Source organism: Acinonyx jubatus, chromosome E2 (genome assembly GCF_027475565.1).
Source record: "Acinonyx jubatus isolate Ajub_Pintada_27869175 chromosome E2, VMU_Ajub_asm_v1.0, whole genome shotgun sequence".
NCBI classification, from domain to species: domain Eukaryota; kingdom Metazoa; phylum Chordata; class Mammalia; order Carnivora; family Felidae; genus Acinonyx; species Acinonyx jubatus.
The window spans coordinates 18,799,743-18,815,232 of NC_069396.1; the positions used below are offsets into that span (position 1 = coordinate 18,799,743).

Here is a 15,490-nt window from a genome sequence, read left to right on the forward strand (position 1 = left end):
TTTTCTCTCTTGCATCATTGGTTTTCCCTCTACTGGATAATTTCCATTAGAATTTCCTTGATCCCATTCCCCCTCCATCTATAGTTCCCATTCTCTGCAAATCTCCTTGAAAGCATTGTATATATTTTATAACTCTATTGCTTCTCCTTCAATTCTTTCTTGAATTGACCTCAATAAGTCTTTTATTAACTATGTGTCTCTTAAAGCTACTTTCTAATATATTGCCAAATACCATACGTCTCATCGGAGAAGTTTTTCCTGACCATTCTATCTAAAACATCACTTCCTCTTTATTATTATTTATTATTTTTCTTCACAGCATTTATCATAACTTGACATATATTTATATGCTAACTTGTCTATCATGTCTTACCCCTTTAGAATGAAAGCTCCATAAAAGTAGGAACTTTTTTTTTACTGTGGCAAAAGATAAATGGAACTTTATTTTTGTTTGTTACTTTATCTGCAGAGCAGCATCATTTGGCACATAGTAGGTATCAATAAATTCTGCTGAATAAATTAATTACCCTGAAACTACCTTTTTCTGAAAAAATAACTCAGAATAGAAGTGACTGTGCCTAGAGAAGACTAACTGCTACTAGAAATACGTTCTGGGATGCTATTTAGCTACAATAACATATAGTTATAGAGCTCATATTTCTATGAATTTTCTTTAATATATCTGTTATGTTAAACTTACATCCTGCAGATTTCTGGAGGGTTCATGGGCTACTGATGCCCCAAAATAAGAATTTAAAAAATCCTAATGCAATTTAAGAAATGTTAATTCCAGGGGCGCCTGGATGGCTCAGTTGGTTAAGTGTCCAACTTCGGCTCAGGTCATGATCTCACGGTTTGTGAGTTCAAGCCCCATGTCAGGCTCTGTGCTGACAACTCAGAGCCTGGAGTCTGCTTTGGATGCTTTGGATTCTCTGTCTCATTCTCTCTCTGCCCCTCCCCGACTTGTGCTCTGTCTCTCAAAAATAAATAAATGTTATATATAACATTTAATACATATATATATGTATATATACACATATATATACATATATATATATATATATATACATATATATATATATATGTATATATATATATATAAATTCTGACAGGAAGCTATTACCTGAACTAAGCTTCAAAAGCCTTCCGGTGCTGAAGACAGGGTTTGACAGAGAAGTCAGTAAGTCTCCACAGGAATGGGATGTGGTGGCCTTCATGTCATTTGAAGGTTTTATGCTATATTCTTGATAGTTCTTGCTTCTCTGAGGCCTTTTGCCAAGACTTCCATGCAGGGATAGATTTTGAGAATAATGACTATCATAATTTTCTAGACCAACATCTGAAGGTAACTGATGGGGATGGATCTGGCTAGAATCACCCACATCCAGGCGTTTACCCACTGAGACATCATGGGTAAGCTGGTAAGTATCAGCCTTTAGTATCAAGTCCTTTTCTGGAGAAGAACCTGAAGACTTATTGTTCAAAAAAGATAGTCGGTACCCTTCTCTAGCCATCTTCTCTGGGGATCGGACTGTGGACTGATGAGGAGAGTAGCGTCTGAATTCTAACCACCACCAAGGGGAAAAGAAAACACAAAATACAATGAGAATTGTTGGCTCAATTAGGGTACCTCTGTTCACTGGACATACCTCTGTCTACCAGAAAAAGTTCTCAGGAAGAGATGGTTTATAATTTTGATAAGTAGTAGCATAAAGTGATAAAAGGACTTTTTACATGGGACAACAATAAAACATGATGGATACTGAGTAAACAGTAAAGAATCTCTAACATTCTGGAGATAAACTTCATGTCACCCTAATTCCCTAGGAATTTCCTCCTAAAGCTGCAGTATCAGAGTTTTCTAAATGCTGCTTTCTATTTTATTTATTTATTTTAAATAAACTCTACACACAATGTGGGGCTCGAACTCATGACTCCAAGATCAAGAGGCACATTTTCTTCTGACTGAGCCAACTAGGAGCTCCTCTAGATGCTTTTTTCATATAAAAAATTTGGTGCATCCCATATGACAATAGTTGTAATCTTATGTGTTCAGTGTATAGTCGATAGTTGGTAAGTCTATGATTTCATAGACTTCTTGCAATAAAACTAAGCCCATTCCCACCCCCAAACTTCACTCAGAGGTTCTAGGTTCATACACTGGGAACCAGTATTCTAAGCCAATTAAATGGCAGGGAATCCAAAACTTATGAGAATCCCTAACTAGCTACAAAGCATTTCTTTCAGACAGCTATATGTGTCATCTCTAAAAAGCCTCAGAGTGGAGCAACTAGAAGTCTTTGTGCTCTTAAGTTTTCAGAGTTTCATATGCTTAAAGGTCTTCCTTAGGAAGCAAAAAATACTATCCCTGACTTAGTCATATTAACTTAAAAAAGTGGAACCAATCACTTTTTATCTGTATAGGATCTATAGAATATCAACGTTTTACCCAGGGCCAGCCTATACAGTGGGGGAAAGGTTGTAGAACAATATTTTTACATAACAAAAATAATCTAACAACAAGTGATGAGATTATGTAATTCAGATTGTGCTTCCTGTTGAAGATACTAAAAAAGTGGGATGGTACATGTTCTTAAACGCATCAAAGAGGGGGCACCTGGGTGGCTCAGTTGGTTAAGCATCCGACTCAGGTCGCTCAGGGCATGATCTTGTAGTTTGTGAGTTCTAGCCCTGTGTCGGGCTCTGTGCTGACAGCTTGGAGCCTGGAGCCTGTTTCAGATTCTGTATCTCCTCTCTTTCTTCCCCTCCCCACTCACTCTGTCTCTCTCTCTCTCAAAAACAAATAAACATTTATAATAAATATAATAAATAAACATCAAAAAGCTTGTTAGCTAGTAAGGAATTTCTAGGCCAAAATCTAGTTGACAGCAAGGACTCACATAGGTAAGTCTAGCACTTAAAGTCACTTCTACCCTCAGAAGTTTTAGGGTGACAGGGACGGAAGTAAAGTTCAGCATCCATCCAAAGTGAGGAGTATGACAAACCATTCCTCTCCCCTACCCTCCCCACATACATATGAAGATGGAACCCCAAGCAGGATGCAACCTTCAGAGTAAAGGTAAACTGGAAATAAGCCAGTCCTTGTATTGACAGGTAATCCAGGTTTGCATCATCTGAGTGGGTCCAGGGAACCTCAAGCTTTGAGCTTGGATTAAAGTGATCCCAGAATGAGGGGCGCCTGGGTGGCGCAGTCGGTTAAGCGTCTGACTTCAGCCAGGTCACGATCTCGAGGTCCGTGAGTTCGAGCCCCGCGTCAGGCTCTGGGCTGATGGCTCGAAGCCTGGAGCCTGTTTCCGATTCTGTGTCTCCCTCTCTCTCTGCCCCTCCCCCGTTCATGCTCTGTCTCTCTCTGTCCCAAAAATAAATAAACGTTGAAAAAAAAATTAAAAAAATAAAAAATAAAAAAAATAAAGTGATCCCAGAATGAGAGTGTCCCTGGTATCTGGTAGAAGCAAATGAAAATCTGATCTGGAAAAGATACCTTTATGTAAGACTTTAAATGATTCCTACAAATAGTTTTTCAAATATATAGCAAATAACCAAAGCAAAGGAGCAAAAAAGGAAATAAGACAACACAAGTATGAGGAAAAAACAAAATGACAACAACTTCAGATATTAGAATTAACATCCAGTGTATGCAACAGCTATGTTTACTATGTTTAAAGAAATATTAAAAAAGCTTTAAATTTTCTGTTTATACAAACTGACCCAGAAGACTTGGAAAAAGAAACAAAACTTATAGAACTAAAAAATAAAACTATTGAAATTAAGAACTCAGCAAGCAAGCAGATTAGACACAACTGAAGACAAGGTTAGTGAACTTAAGATGGATCAGAAGGAATTATCCAAAGTGCAGATCAGACCAAAGAAAAACAAAAACCAAAGATGAAAAATACAAAAGAATAAGAGACAAAGAGGACAAAGTAAAGATCTCTAACATATATTTATTTAATCAAAATTCCGAAAAGGACAGAAAGAAAAGACAGGACATAAGGACACAAACAACATTTGAAGCACTTTCCAGAATTTTTGAGACACAATTCACAGATTCAAGTGTAATAACCACCAAACAGAATAAATAAAAAGAAATCCACATATCATACTGAAACTGAAGAAAACCAAAGACAATTGGAAAATCTTAAAAGCAGCCAGAGAAAAAAAGACAATATCCTTGCAGGAATGACAGATCTCCAGCTGACTTCTCAAAAGCAAAAACAAAAGAATACAGTGGAATAACTTCAATTTTCAGAAAGAAATAACTGCCAACTTAGAAATTTATAACCGGCCAAAATACTTTTTAAGAATAATGGTAATGGGGGTGACTGGGTGACTCAGTTGGTTAAGCATCTGACTCTTAATTTCTGCTCACGTCATGATCTCACAGTTGTGAGATCCAGCCCCACGTTGGGCTCTATGCTGGGCATGGAGCCTGCTTAACATTCTCTCTCTCCCTCTCCCTCACCCTCTCCCCCACTCACACTCTCATTTTCTGTCTCTCAAAAAAAAAAAAAAAAAAAGAATAATGGTGAAAGAGAGGACATTTTCATACAAACAAAAACTAAAAGAATTCAACACAGTAAACCCACACTAAAGGAAATTCTAAAAGATGTACTATAAGCTAGAGAAAAATGATCTCAAAAGGGAAATCTAGGATGAAAAAAAGAAATAAACAAAGTGGTAAATACAAAGATAAATCTAAATGAGCACTGGCTGTATAAAAACTATTTCATATGGGTTTAGAAAGTATAGAGAATTAAAATCTATAATAATAATACATAAATTGGGAGGGAGTAAAAGAAGTAAAGTACTTTAAGTTCTTTAAATTATCCAAGAGAAAAGTTAAGGTATCGATTAATTATTTTTTAATTTTTTATGTTTATTTTTGAGAGAGAGAGAGCGCAGAGTGTGAGGGGGGAGGGGCAGAGAAAGAGGGAGACACAGAAGCTGCAGCAGGCTCCACACTGTCAGCACAGAGCCCAACGAGGGGCTCAAACTCACGAACCGGGAGATCATGACCTGAGCCAAAGTCAGATGCTTAACCAACTGAGCCGCCCAGGCAGCCTAAGGTATTGATTAATTTTTTAATTATAATAGTGAAGGGCACATATTGTAGTTTATGGAATAATAGTAAAAATATTGAAACAGTATATAACTTATAAACCAGTAGGTGGGAAAAAATGGATGAATAAAAACATAATAAATCCAAAAGAGGACAAGAAAGATAAGAAAAAGTAAAAAGAAACAGTCAGCCAGTACAAAAAATCAAGAACAAAGGAAGTCAGAATATCCACTCTTCAACCAGTAAAGCCTTACAGGTCACTAAGCTTCCAGGGCAGCCCCCTACAAAAGCAGAAAAGAGTTAGTTGACCCTGTAGGGTCCTAGGGCTGAGACACCTCCATCTTCTCCCAAATCTCATAACATCTGGATTTCTCTGATTAGTGTGGAGAAAAATACTCCCTGCACAAAATATTTACCATCTTCTTGGTGATTGTCACTTGGGACCTCCCTTCTTGCCACTTCCTGCAATGAAAAAAAAGTTTGAATGTTTAGGAAAAGGCAGTCAATGGGTATCCAAACATGAGCTTACTAGATAGACCAGGGGTTCAGAATACTTTCCTATTAGTAACCAAGTCTATCCTTCCAACCTAGGGAAACAGACCTTCAAGCAAAGGTCCTAGTTTAAGCCTGTTTAAAATTTTTTTTTAATGTTTATTTCTGAGAGACAGCACAAGCAGGGGAGGAGCAGAAAGAGGGAGACACAGAATCTGAAACAGGCTGCAGGCTCTGAGTTGTCAGTGCAGAGCCTGACGTGAGGCTTGAACCCATGAACCATGAGATCATGACCTGAGCTGAAGTCAGACACTTAACTGACTGAGCCACCCAGGTGCCTCTTAAGCCTATTTTTAAATAGCCACAATCCAAAAAGATTCTAGAGCTGCTTTGGAGTAGGTAAGGAGACTCTGAAAAGACAAAATAGCCTCAGTTGGTAAAAGACATACCAGTGAAATACTGTATTTTTTCTGCTTTAAATAGCTCAGCATAGAAGTTAGATGGTTCACATTTTCCAACTTTATTTTTTCTGTTTAAAGAACTCTTGTAGGGGCGCCTGGATGGCTCAGTCGGTTAAGCGGCCGACTTCGGCTCAGGTCACGATCTCACAGTCCGTGAGTTCGAGCCCCGCGTCGGGCTCTGTGCTGACAGCTCAGAGCCTGGAGCCTGTTTCGGATTCTATGTCTCCTTCTCTCTGACCCTCCCCCATTCATGCTCTGTCTCTGTCTCAAAAATAAATAAACTTTAAAAATAAATAAATAAAAATAAAGAACTCTTGTATTTATTTTACCTTCTGATAAAGCTGAGCATCAACTACAGGTGTTACTGAGAGTTTTAAGAGATTGAAAATTAATTTAGGGCATAATTAAGCAAGGATTAATACAAAAGAGAAAGCCATCTAGGGTTTGCTTTTTTAAATATCATCTTCAAGTTTTCAGTTTGGTAGTTATAGAGAAGAAGAAATCCTACTTATTTCTTAAACTAAAAGAATATATAACAAGCTATTTAATTTCCTTTTTGTCTGTCACTTCCAGTAGTTTCAATGAAATTGTGTTTTTTAATTTAAAAAGTGTTATTTAATTTTAACTGTATATTATTCTTTGTCTCCATTTCCTTTATTATTTTTAAATTTTATTTATTTATTTATTTTGGGAGAGAGAGAGAGCAGGGGAGGGGCAGAGAGAGAGAGAGAGAGAGAGAGAGAGAGAGAGAGAGAGAGAACCTTAAGCAGGCTCTGTGCCCAGCACAGAGCCGGACATGGGACTTGATCTCATGATCATGAGATCGTGACCTGAGCCTAAATCAAGAATTGGATGCTTAACTGACTGAGCCACACAGGCGCCCCATACTCACTCATATAAATGAGGCTTATATAATGGTTGTATTCCCCTAACCAATTTTTTTCACTAAAAGCTCATTAATTTTTGCCTCATCTTGCATAAATAATCTCTACCTCTCGATTGTCCACAACTTCTATGCCAGTTATTTACCCCTAACTTTTCTTCTTTTATGTTCCAATGAACAGGCAGCTTTGGGAAAGCTACCCTTGAGATGTTAAGATTCAGTAATGAAAAGTCAGAGGTAGAAAATTTAAGGAAGTAAGGTAACAGGAGATGGAGACATTGGATAGAAAAGAGAAATTTTATGTTTATTTTCTTTATTTTGAGAGAGAGAAACAAGTGGGGGAGGAACAGAGAGAGAGGGAGAAAGCTAATCCCAAGCAGCATGGAGCTGGATGTGGGGCTCAAACCCACAAACTGCAAGGTCATGGCCTAAGCCAAAATCAAGAGTCCCACGCTTAACTGACTGAGCCACCCAGGTGCACTGAGAGGAGAAATTTTAAAATTAGCCAAAACATCTGTTTGAGAGCCAAAATACTTGGCATAAAATGTGCTAAAAGTTGTATACATAAATATACTACATTTGATAACAAATTAGTAGGGGAGAGGGAAAAGGGAGATTGAAATTAATCGAGAAGGTCCTCTGTATTGTCTGTTCTTTCCTTTAATTTTATTTATTTATTTATTTACTTACTTACTTTTTTGCCCTTTTTTCCTTTTAAAGGGTCTAAAATGCCTTTATCAAACAAATGCTCTTAGACCTTCATAAATAGAGAGTCCAATGAATTATTGGTGTTAATCATTGAGTAGTCAATAAATCAGCAGTAAAGTGAATACATTACCTGTGTCCCCAGTGAGTAAGTGTCCAATTTCTGATCTGCTATACCATTGCCCTGGGTTGCAGAAGTACTCATTAGAGAATCCTTTATTTCCCGGTTGGGGAAGGGAATAAAAAGTCCTTTGTTTGAGTCTGTGTTAAAAGAAAAGGCATACAATGAAGCACTGACCAGATTTCAAAGGCAATATGTCTTATGGAAAGATACTACTGGAAGGCAAGTCACAAGATTGAGAGTTAGTTCTGGTGCCACCACCTGGAAACCATGTAAACTTGGGCAAACTGCTTAACCTCTCTGATTTTCTCCATTGTAAAACAGTGATGATAAAATCTAGACTACCTATCTCTTAGGGTTGAAGTAAGGTTAAAACAAAGTAATGGGGTATGTCAAGTTGGCTCAGTTGGTAGAACATGGAGTGTGCAACTCTTGATCGTGGGGTTGTGAGTTCGAGCCCCACACTGGGTGTAGAGATTACTTAAAAATAAATCTTAAAAACAAATAAACAAAACTATATACTAGTCCTAGCCACCCTAGAAACTGTTATCAAAAAGAGCCAGTTGGGGGGCGCCTGGGTGGCTCAGTTGGTTAAGTGTCGCACTTCGGCTGGGTCATGATCTCATGGCTTATGAGTTCGAGCCCCGCGTCAGGCTCTGTGCTGACAGCTCGGAGCCTGGAGCCTGCTTCGTATTCTGTGTCTCCTTCTCTCTCTGCCTCTCTCTTTCTCTCAAAATGAATAAACATTAAAAAAAAAAAAGAGAGAGCCAGTTAGGATTTTTATTAGGTTGGAAGACTTGTACAGAAGTTTTTGCACACTCTTGATCAATACTTATTAATTGTAGAATTCTGGGATCTGGAGTCTTCTGGGGGGAACTTGAATGAAAATAAGAGTTTCTTGTTTAGGGAGGTGTTTCCCCCTAGCAGGATTATGTAAGCATTAAGATAGTTTCAAAAACTTGAGCCTTAGTCAAACAACGTGTTCTTCTGCTAGTTTTTTATTTGTAGGCTCTGGCAACAGAAAGCTGCTGTAAGCCAGGGCAACTGAGAATACACAGTGAATAAAGTCAGCTTTTTGAAAATCCAGGCCCCTTAGTTCATTTGGGGCTCTAAAATGCTTCCTACTTTTTTTTTTAAGTTTATTTTTTAAAATTTATTTTTGAGAGAGAGACAGAGAGAGCGAGAGGGAGAGGGGCAGAGAGACAGGGAGAGAGAGAATCCTAAGCAGGCTCCATACTGTCAGCATGGAGTCCAGTGTGGGGCTCGAACCCACATGGCATGAGATCATGACCCAAGCTGAAACCAAGAGTATGACGCTTAGCCGACTGAGCCACCCAGGTGCCCCAAATACTTCCTACTTCTGAGTTGCCTTATGGGATTGAAATTGCCTATTACTTCAGTATGAAATGCTCTTCTACCATTGTATTTGACAGAATTACTTATAAGCTCTTAAAATTTTGTGCTCCTTGGCTCCTACTGCAGTAGTAACCCAGAAAAAAAAAAGTAAAGCAAAAATTACTGATCTTAACCTGATTCTTAGTAGATAATGAGAATGGTTAGTAAGCTGTGACTTTGGGTTCAGGCCTCCTCTTACTCTTATCCTATGGAACAACACTTACACTTCCCAGGTGTCCAAGACCCTGCTCCATCCTGTTTCCTTCTACTGTACTTATATTCTTTTTCAGATTCACAGGTTCTTTTTCTTTCAACGCACCTCTTTGTTTAAGCAAATTTCCCAATGTCCAAACTCTTTGCTGAATGCTACCAGACCTTCCCTTTATCACTTAAATCTGGATGACCCTAAATCTAAATCTCCATTCTGATCTCTGATTTGATGTCCAGACCTAAGGTTCTTGAACTTTGTTCAAGGAGTGCCTCCCTCCCAGACAAATAAGAAGTTGATATTTTCTAAACCAAACTCATTATCTTCACTTCTAAGCCTACTTTTATGGATGCTCCCCCACCCTCCACTCCAAACTGCATCTCTATTGGGATTACTACTCAACCAATCTCTCAAGATAGAAACTAATTCTTTGACTCTCACCCATCTCACATACTAATCAATTAACAAGTGTTATAGAATCACTTTTTTTAATGTTTATTTTTGAGAGAGACAAAGAGAGAGAGCACGAGCAGGGGAAGGGCAGAGAGAGAGGGAGACAGAGGATCCGAAGCAAGTTCTGTGCTGACAGCAGGAGAGGTCAATGTGGGGCTTGAACGCACCAACCGTGAGACCATGACCTGAGCTGAAGTTGGACGCTCAACCGAGCCACCCAGACACCCCTAGAATCAGTTTTTTGGGGGAGAGGAGAATCTTTGTTTTAACTTCGTTCACACACCATATAATTAACCCTTTACAGTATACAATTCAGTGGTTTTCAGTATATTCACAAAGTTGTCAACCACAACACTATCTAATTTCATTATCCAAAAAGAAACCCAGTTAGCTATCACTTTTAATTCTCTTCTCCTTCCCAGCCTTTGGCAACCATCAATATACTTTATGTCTCTATGGATTTTCCTATTCTGGACATTTCATATAAATGAAATAACATAGTATTTGGCCTTTTGTGTCTGGCTCCTATCACTTAGCATGATTTTTTCAAGATACATACTGTACATGTATCAGTACTTTATTCTTTTTTATAGCTGAATAATATGCCTTATATGCATATACAATATTTTGTTTATCCATTCATCAGCTGACAGACTTTTGGGCTATTATAGATAATGCTGCTTTCATTCTTGTACAAGGATGATTGTGGTGAATTTTTCTTTGCTATTCTATTTTCCTTAAGATTTTACTTTAAGTAATCTCTGTACCCAACATGGGGCTTGAACTCACAACCAGAAGACCAAGAATAACATGCTCTACCAACTGAGGCAGCCAGGCGCCCCTTTGCTGTTTCAAAATAAGATACCCATTAGATCAGTATGTTTTAGATGTAATTCTACTTACAGGTAAAAGGAAATGGCTAAAAGAGTGAGCAGGGCCCCTTTCAATTCACAGAGTATGTGTGCTATATGCACACATATTATCTTTAGTAAGGCATTCGTTGTTCTTCAATAATTGACCTTTTTACCCAACATAAACTTTCTACTCAAACTACATGGTCATTCAATTGTCTCTATGACCTGCTATACTCATTACCACTTTCACACAGCTGTTCACACAAATCCCACCAACCACGATGCCCTCCTCCTCTTCTTAGGCTATCCCAGGGTTCACCAGCCTTTAAGGGCTGATGACTTTGTTTCCACATCTGCTACAAAACCTTTTCACCTCTGCTCCTAGCAGTCTGAGCTTCTATAGCATGTGTCCATCCACATCAATGTTTCTCAAATTCAATGTTCTCATAAACTCTGAGAATATGAATCCAGTTTGAGAAACTTCAATTTAAGAAGCTCAGTATATAAAAAGATACTTTAAAAAGCAGATTGTATGGGTGACAGTTTGGCAGTTTCTTGCAAACTAAACACTTGGTATTTAATCAAAAGAATTGAAAACTTATGTCCACACAAAGACTGCACATGGATGTTTATAACAGCTTTTTTCAAAATTGCCAAACCTTAGAAGCAACCAAGATGTCTTTCAGTAGGTAAATGGATAAACTGTGGTATATCCAGACAACATAATATTATTCAGCACTAGAAAGAAAGGAGCTATCAAGCCATGAAAAGACATAAAGGAATCTTAAGTTGATAATACTAGGAAGCCAATCTGAAAAGGCTACATACTTAATGATTCCAACTATATGACGTTCTGGAAAAGGCAAAACTATGGAGACAGGGAAGATAGCAGAGTAAACAACACTCTGCATCTGTCTTCTGCAAGCGCAACAATTACATTGGCAGAATCTGTCTGATGTAACTATTTTGGAATTCTGGAGTCTATTGAAGGCTTTCAGTTTCCAGGGGAAGACATGGAAGTTAAATTGAAGTTAACTTCAGTCAAGTTCAGTTCTTAGCAGTAGCAATAGCAACTACTCATGTCCCACCCCTCATGCAAAAGAATGAAGTTGGACTCTTACCTAAGATCACATATAAAAATTGAGAATGGATCAGACCTAAACGTAAGACCTAAAACTATAAAACTCTTAGAAGAAAACAGGACAAGTGCTTCATGACATTGGATTTGGCAATTATTTTTTTGGATGAGACACCAAAGGCAAAGCAACAAAAGAAAAAAACAGACAAATCGAACTTCATGAAAATTTAAAATGTTGTGCATCTAAAAAGAATATCCACAGGGTAAAAAGGAAATTCACTGAAGAGGAGAAAATATTTGCAAATCATATATATGATAAGGGATTAATATCCAGAATATATAGAGAACTCCTAAAACTCAACAACAACAAAAACAACTTTAAAAGTGGGCATTAGGGACAACTGGGTGGCTCAGTTGGTTGAGTATCTCACTTTGGCCCAGGTCATGATCTTGCTGTTCATGGGTTTGAACCCCGCATCTGGCTCTGTGCTGACAGCTCAGAGCCTGGAGCCTGCTTCAGTTTCTGTGTTTCCCTCTCTCTATAGCCCCACCCCTCCCATTCACCCTCTCTTTCTCTCTCAAAAATAAATATTAAAAAAAAATTAAAAATAAATAAAAGTGGGCATTGGACTTGGATAGATATTTTGCCAAAAGAAGATATACAAATGGTCAATAAGCGTGTGAAAGATGCTCAACAGAGCACCTGGGTGGCTCAGTCGTTAAGCATCTGACTTCGGCTCAGGTCATGATCTCACAGTTTGTGAGTTCGAGTCTCACATTGGGTGAGCTTGAGCCCTGCTTTGGGTGAGCATGAACTCTGCTTTGGGTCGGCCCCGTTTCTCTCTCTCTGCCCCTCGCTCACTTGTGCCCCCCCCCAAAAAAAAAGATTCCCAACATCACTAATCATTAGGGAAATTCAAATTAAAACCACCAGATACTACCTCATACTCACTAGCATGGCTACTATTAAACAAACAAACAAACAAACAAAAAACAGAAAATAACACGTGTTGGTAAGCACGTGGAGAAATTGGAATTCCTGGTCCAACTGTATGGTGGGAACGTAAAATGGTACAGATGATATGGACAATGGTATCGCAGTTTCTGAAAAAATTAAAAATAGGGGCGCCTGGGCGGCTCAGTCAGTTAAGCGTCCGACTTCAGCTCAGGTCACGATCTCGCGGTCCGTGAGTTCGGGCCCCGCATCGGGCTCTGGGCTGATGGCTCAGAGCCTGGAGCCTGCTTCCGATTCTGTGTCTCCCTCTCTCTCTGCCCCTCCCCCATTCATGCTCTGTCTCTCTCTGTCCCAAAAATAAATAAATGTTAAAAAATAAATAAATAAATAAATAAATAAAATAAAATAAAATAAAATTACCATATGAGGCAGTAATTATGGGCCTATCCTCAAAGAAGTGAAAGCAGGGTCTTGAAGAGGTATTTGTGTACCCATGTTCATAACAGCATTATTCACAATAGCTAAAACATGGAAGCAATCCAAGTGACCATCAACAGATGAATGGATAAGCAAAATGTGATATATACAAACAGTGGAATGTTATTCACTCTTAAAAGGAAGGAAATTCTGACATATGCTATAACATGGATGAGCCTTAAGGACATTATGCTAAGCAAAATTAGCCAGTCACAAAAAGACAAATACTGTATGATTCCACTTATATGAGGTACTTAAAGCAGTTAAAATCATAGAGAAAATAGAATGGTGGTTACCAGGGACTGCAGAGAGGGGGAAATACAGAGTTACCATTTAATAGATATAGTTTCAGTTTTACAAGATGAAAAGAGTTCCGGAGATGATGGTGGTAATGGTTGCACAACATTACGAATGTATTTAATACCACTGAACTGTACACTTAAAAATGGTTAAGATGGTAAATTTTATGTTATATGTATTTTGCCACAATAAAAATAATTGGGAAAAAACCCAAAACTATGGAGATAGTAAAAAGATCAATGGTTGCCAGAGGTTTGAGGGGAAGAAGGGATGCCTAGGTAAGCAGAGATTAAGGCAGTGAAACTATGCTGTAGGATACTAAAATGGTGGCTACATATCACTATATATTTGTCAAACCTGTAAGATGTACAACACCAAGAATGAACCCTATTGTAAACCATGGGCTTTGGGTGATAATGACAATATAGGCTCAGCAATTGTAACAAAAGTACCACTCTGGTTCAGGATGTTGGTAGTGGTGGAGGCTGTGTGTGTGTGGAGGCAGGGGAGAATACACAGTGAATACACAGTGAATACACTGAGAATACACAGTGAATAAAGTCAGCTTTTTGCATCAAACAAGAACGCAAAATTAAGGGATCTCACACTGCCTGTGGACCTCTGAGTGTATCCCTGGACTGAGTCCTTAGTGCTGAGTTTGAGGAACACTGATCTCTACCATTCACTTGATGTTTTCATATGCATCACCTGGGATTATGTTACTTAGGTCTTTCGTGTTTGTCTCATGTTCCTAATGATGTTGCAAGTGATTCAGGGAGTGGTTGCATTTTCTATTTCCAGAGTACATATACCAGGATATATATATGCATTATGTGGATTTACAAAAACATGAAAATTTTTTTGGTTGAAGAATCAAAAACACTTCACTAAAGACAATGGACTTTGAGTTGGGTCACTTAAAAAAGGGTAGGATTTTGATTAAAGCATACCAAGACAGAATTAGTTCAGGGGCAGAAGAGGGAGAAAAGAATAACTATCCGAGGAGGAGACAGTGGTTTGATGTGATTGCAGAATTGGAAACTGTAGTTCAGAAACAGGAGACAGGTTTCAGGTTAGGCTGAAGATATAAACTGTGGTCATAGTTTAAGGGAATCTTGTATGTCAAATTAAGGAGTCTTAATTTAGTAGGTGAGAGGAGCCATGTAAATTTTTGAGCAGGCAAGTATAATTATCACAGCTGAGTTTTATGAAAATTAATCTGACAGGAAAGCACAAAATGAACTGAAGGAAGAGACCAGGAGGTAGCATGGTGTAATGCTTAAGAGGACTTTGATGACAGATGGACCAGAGTTTGCATTCCAGCTCTGCCACTTGCTGTACGACTAGAACAAGTTATTTTACCTTTTTGGGTCTCAGTTTCCTCAACTGTAAAATAAGGATAATTATAACCACCTTCAAGGATGTTGTGAGGATTACATGAGATAATGCACAGAGCCTGGCCCAGAGTTTACACTCAATAAATGATAGCTATTACGCATGCCTATTAAGAGACCATTAGGAAAGGAAAAGGAAGGCTCATCAACTGTGGATCATACTATAGAGTATAAATGTTCAGCTGGTCTTTAGAAAGGAGCAGCATCAAATCTCAGTATGGTTCTAAGCCCGAGTACTAGGAAAGTGGTGGTAACACTGAGGAAACCCTAGCTACTGTTTAGGGCTGGAGGAAAGGGGTTCATTTGGTTTTTTAACATGTTTGAAGGACTGGAAAGTTTTCTAGTGGAGATTCTAAGTATATACAAAGTTAGATCAATCTATCTATCTATATTAAGATTTTATTTTTAAGTAATCTCTACACCCAACATGAGGCCCAAACTTAAAACCCCAAGATCAAGAGCCATACATTCTACTGACTGAGCCAGCCAGGTGACCTGAGATCAATATATTTAAGAGTCATCTAGGGGGAGGGAATAAAGCAAGTTTTACAAATAGATCAATAAGGGCAAATAAAGAAAGAAGAGAGCCTAGGGGCACCTGGGTGGCTCAGCTGGTTTAGCATCTGACTTCGGC

At 38.4% G+C, this 15,490-nt stretch overlaps 1 protein-coding gene across 1 annotated transcript in view; it reads right to left on the reverse strand.

Moving 5' to 3' along the window:
• LRRC36 (leucine rich repeat containing 36) overlaps positions 1-15,490 on the reverse strand; it is a 50,047-nt gene that overhangs the window by 14,354 nt on the left and 20,203 nt on the right. The window contains exons 6-8 of the mRNA XM_015068449.3: positions 7,755-7,882; positions 5,497-5,542; positions 1,124-1,564 (exon numbers count right to left, since the gene is read on the reverse strand). Coding sequence (XP_014923935.1) covers positions 1,124-1,564; positions 5,497-5,542; positions 7,755-7,882 — 615 coding nt within the window. The remainder of the gene's footprint in view (positions 1-1,123; positions 1,565-5,496; positions 5,543-7,754; positions 7,883-15,490) is intronic.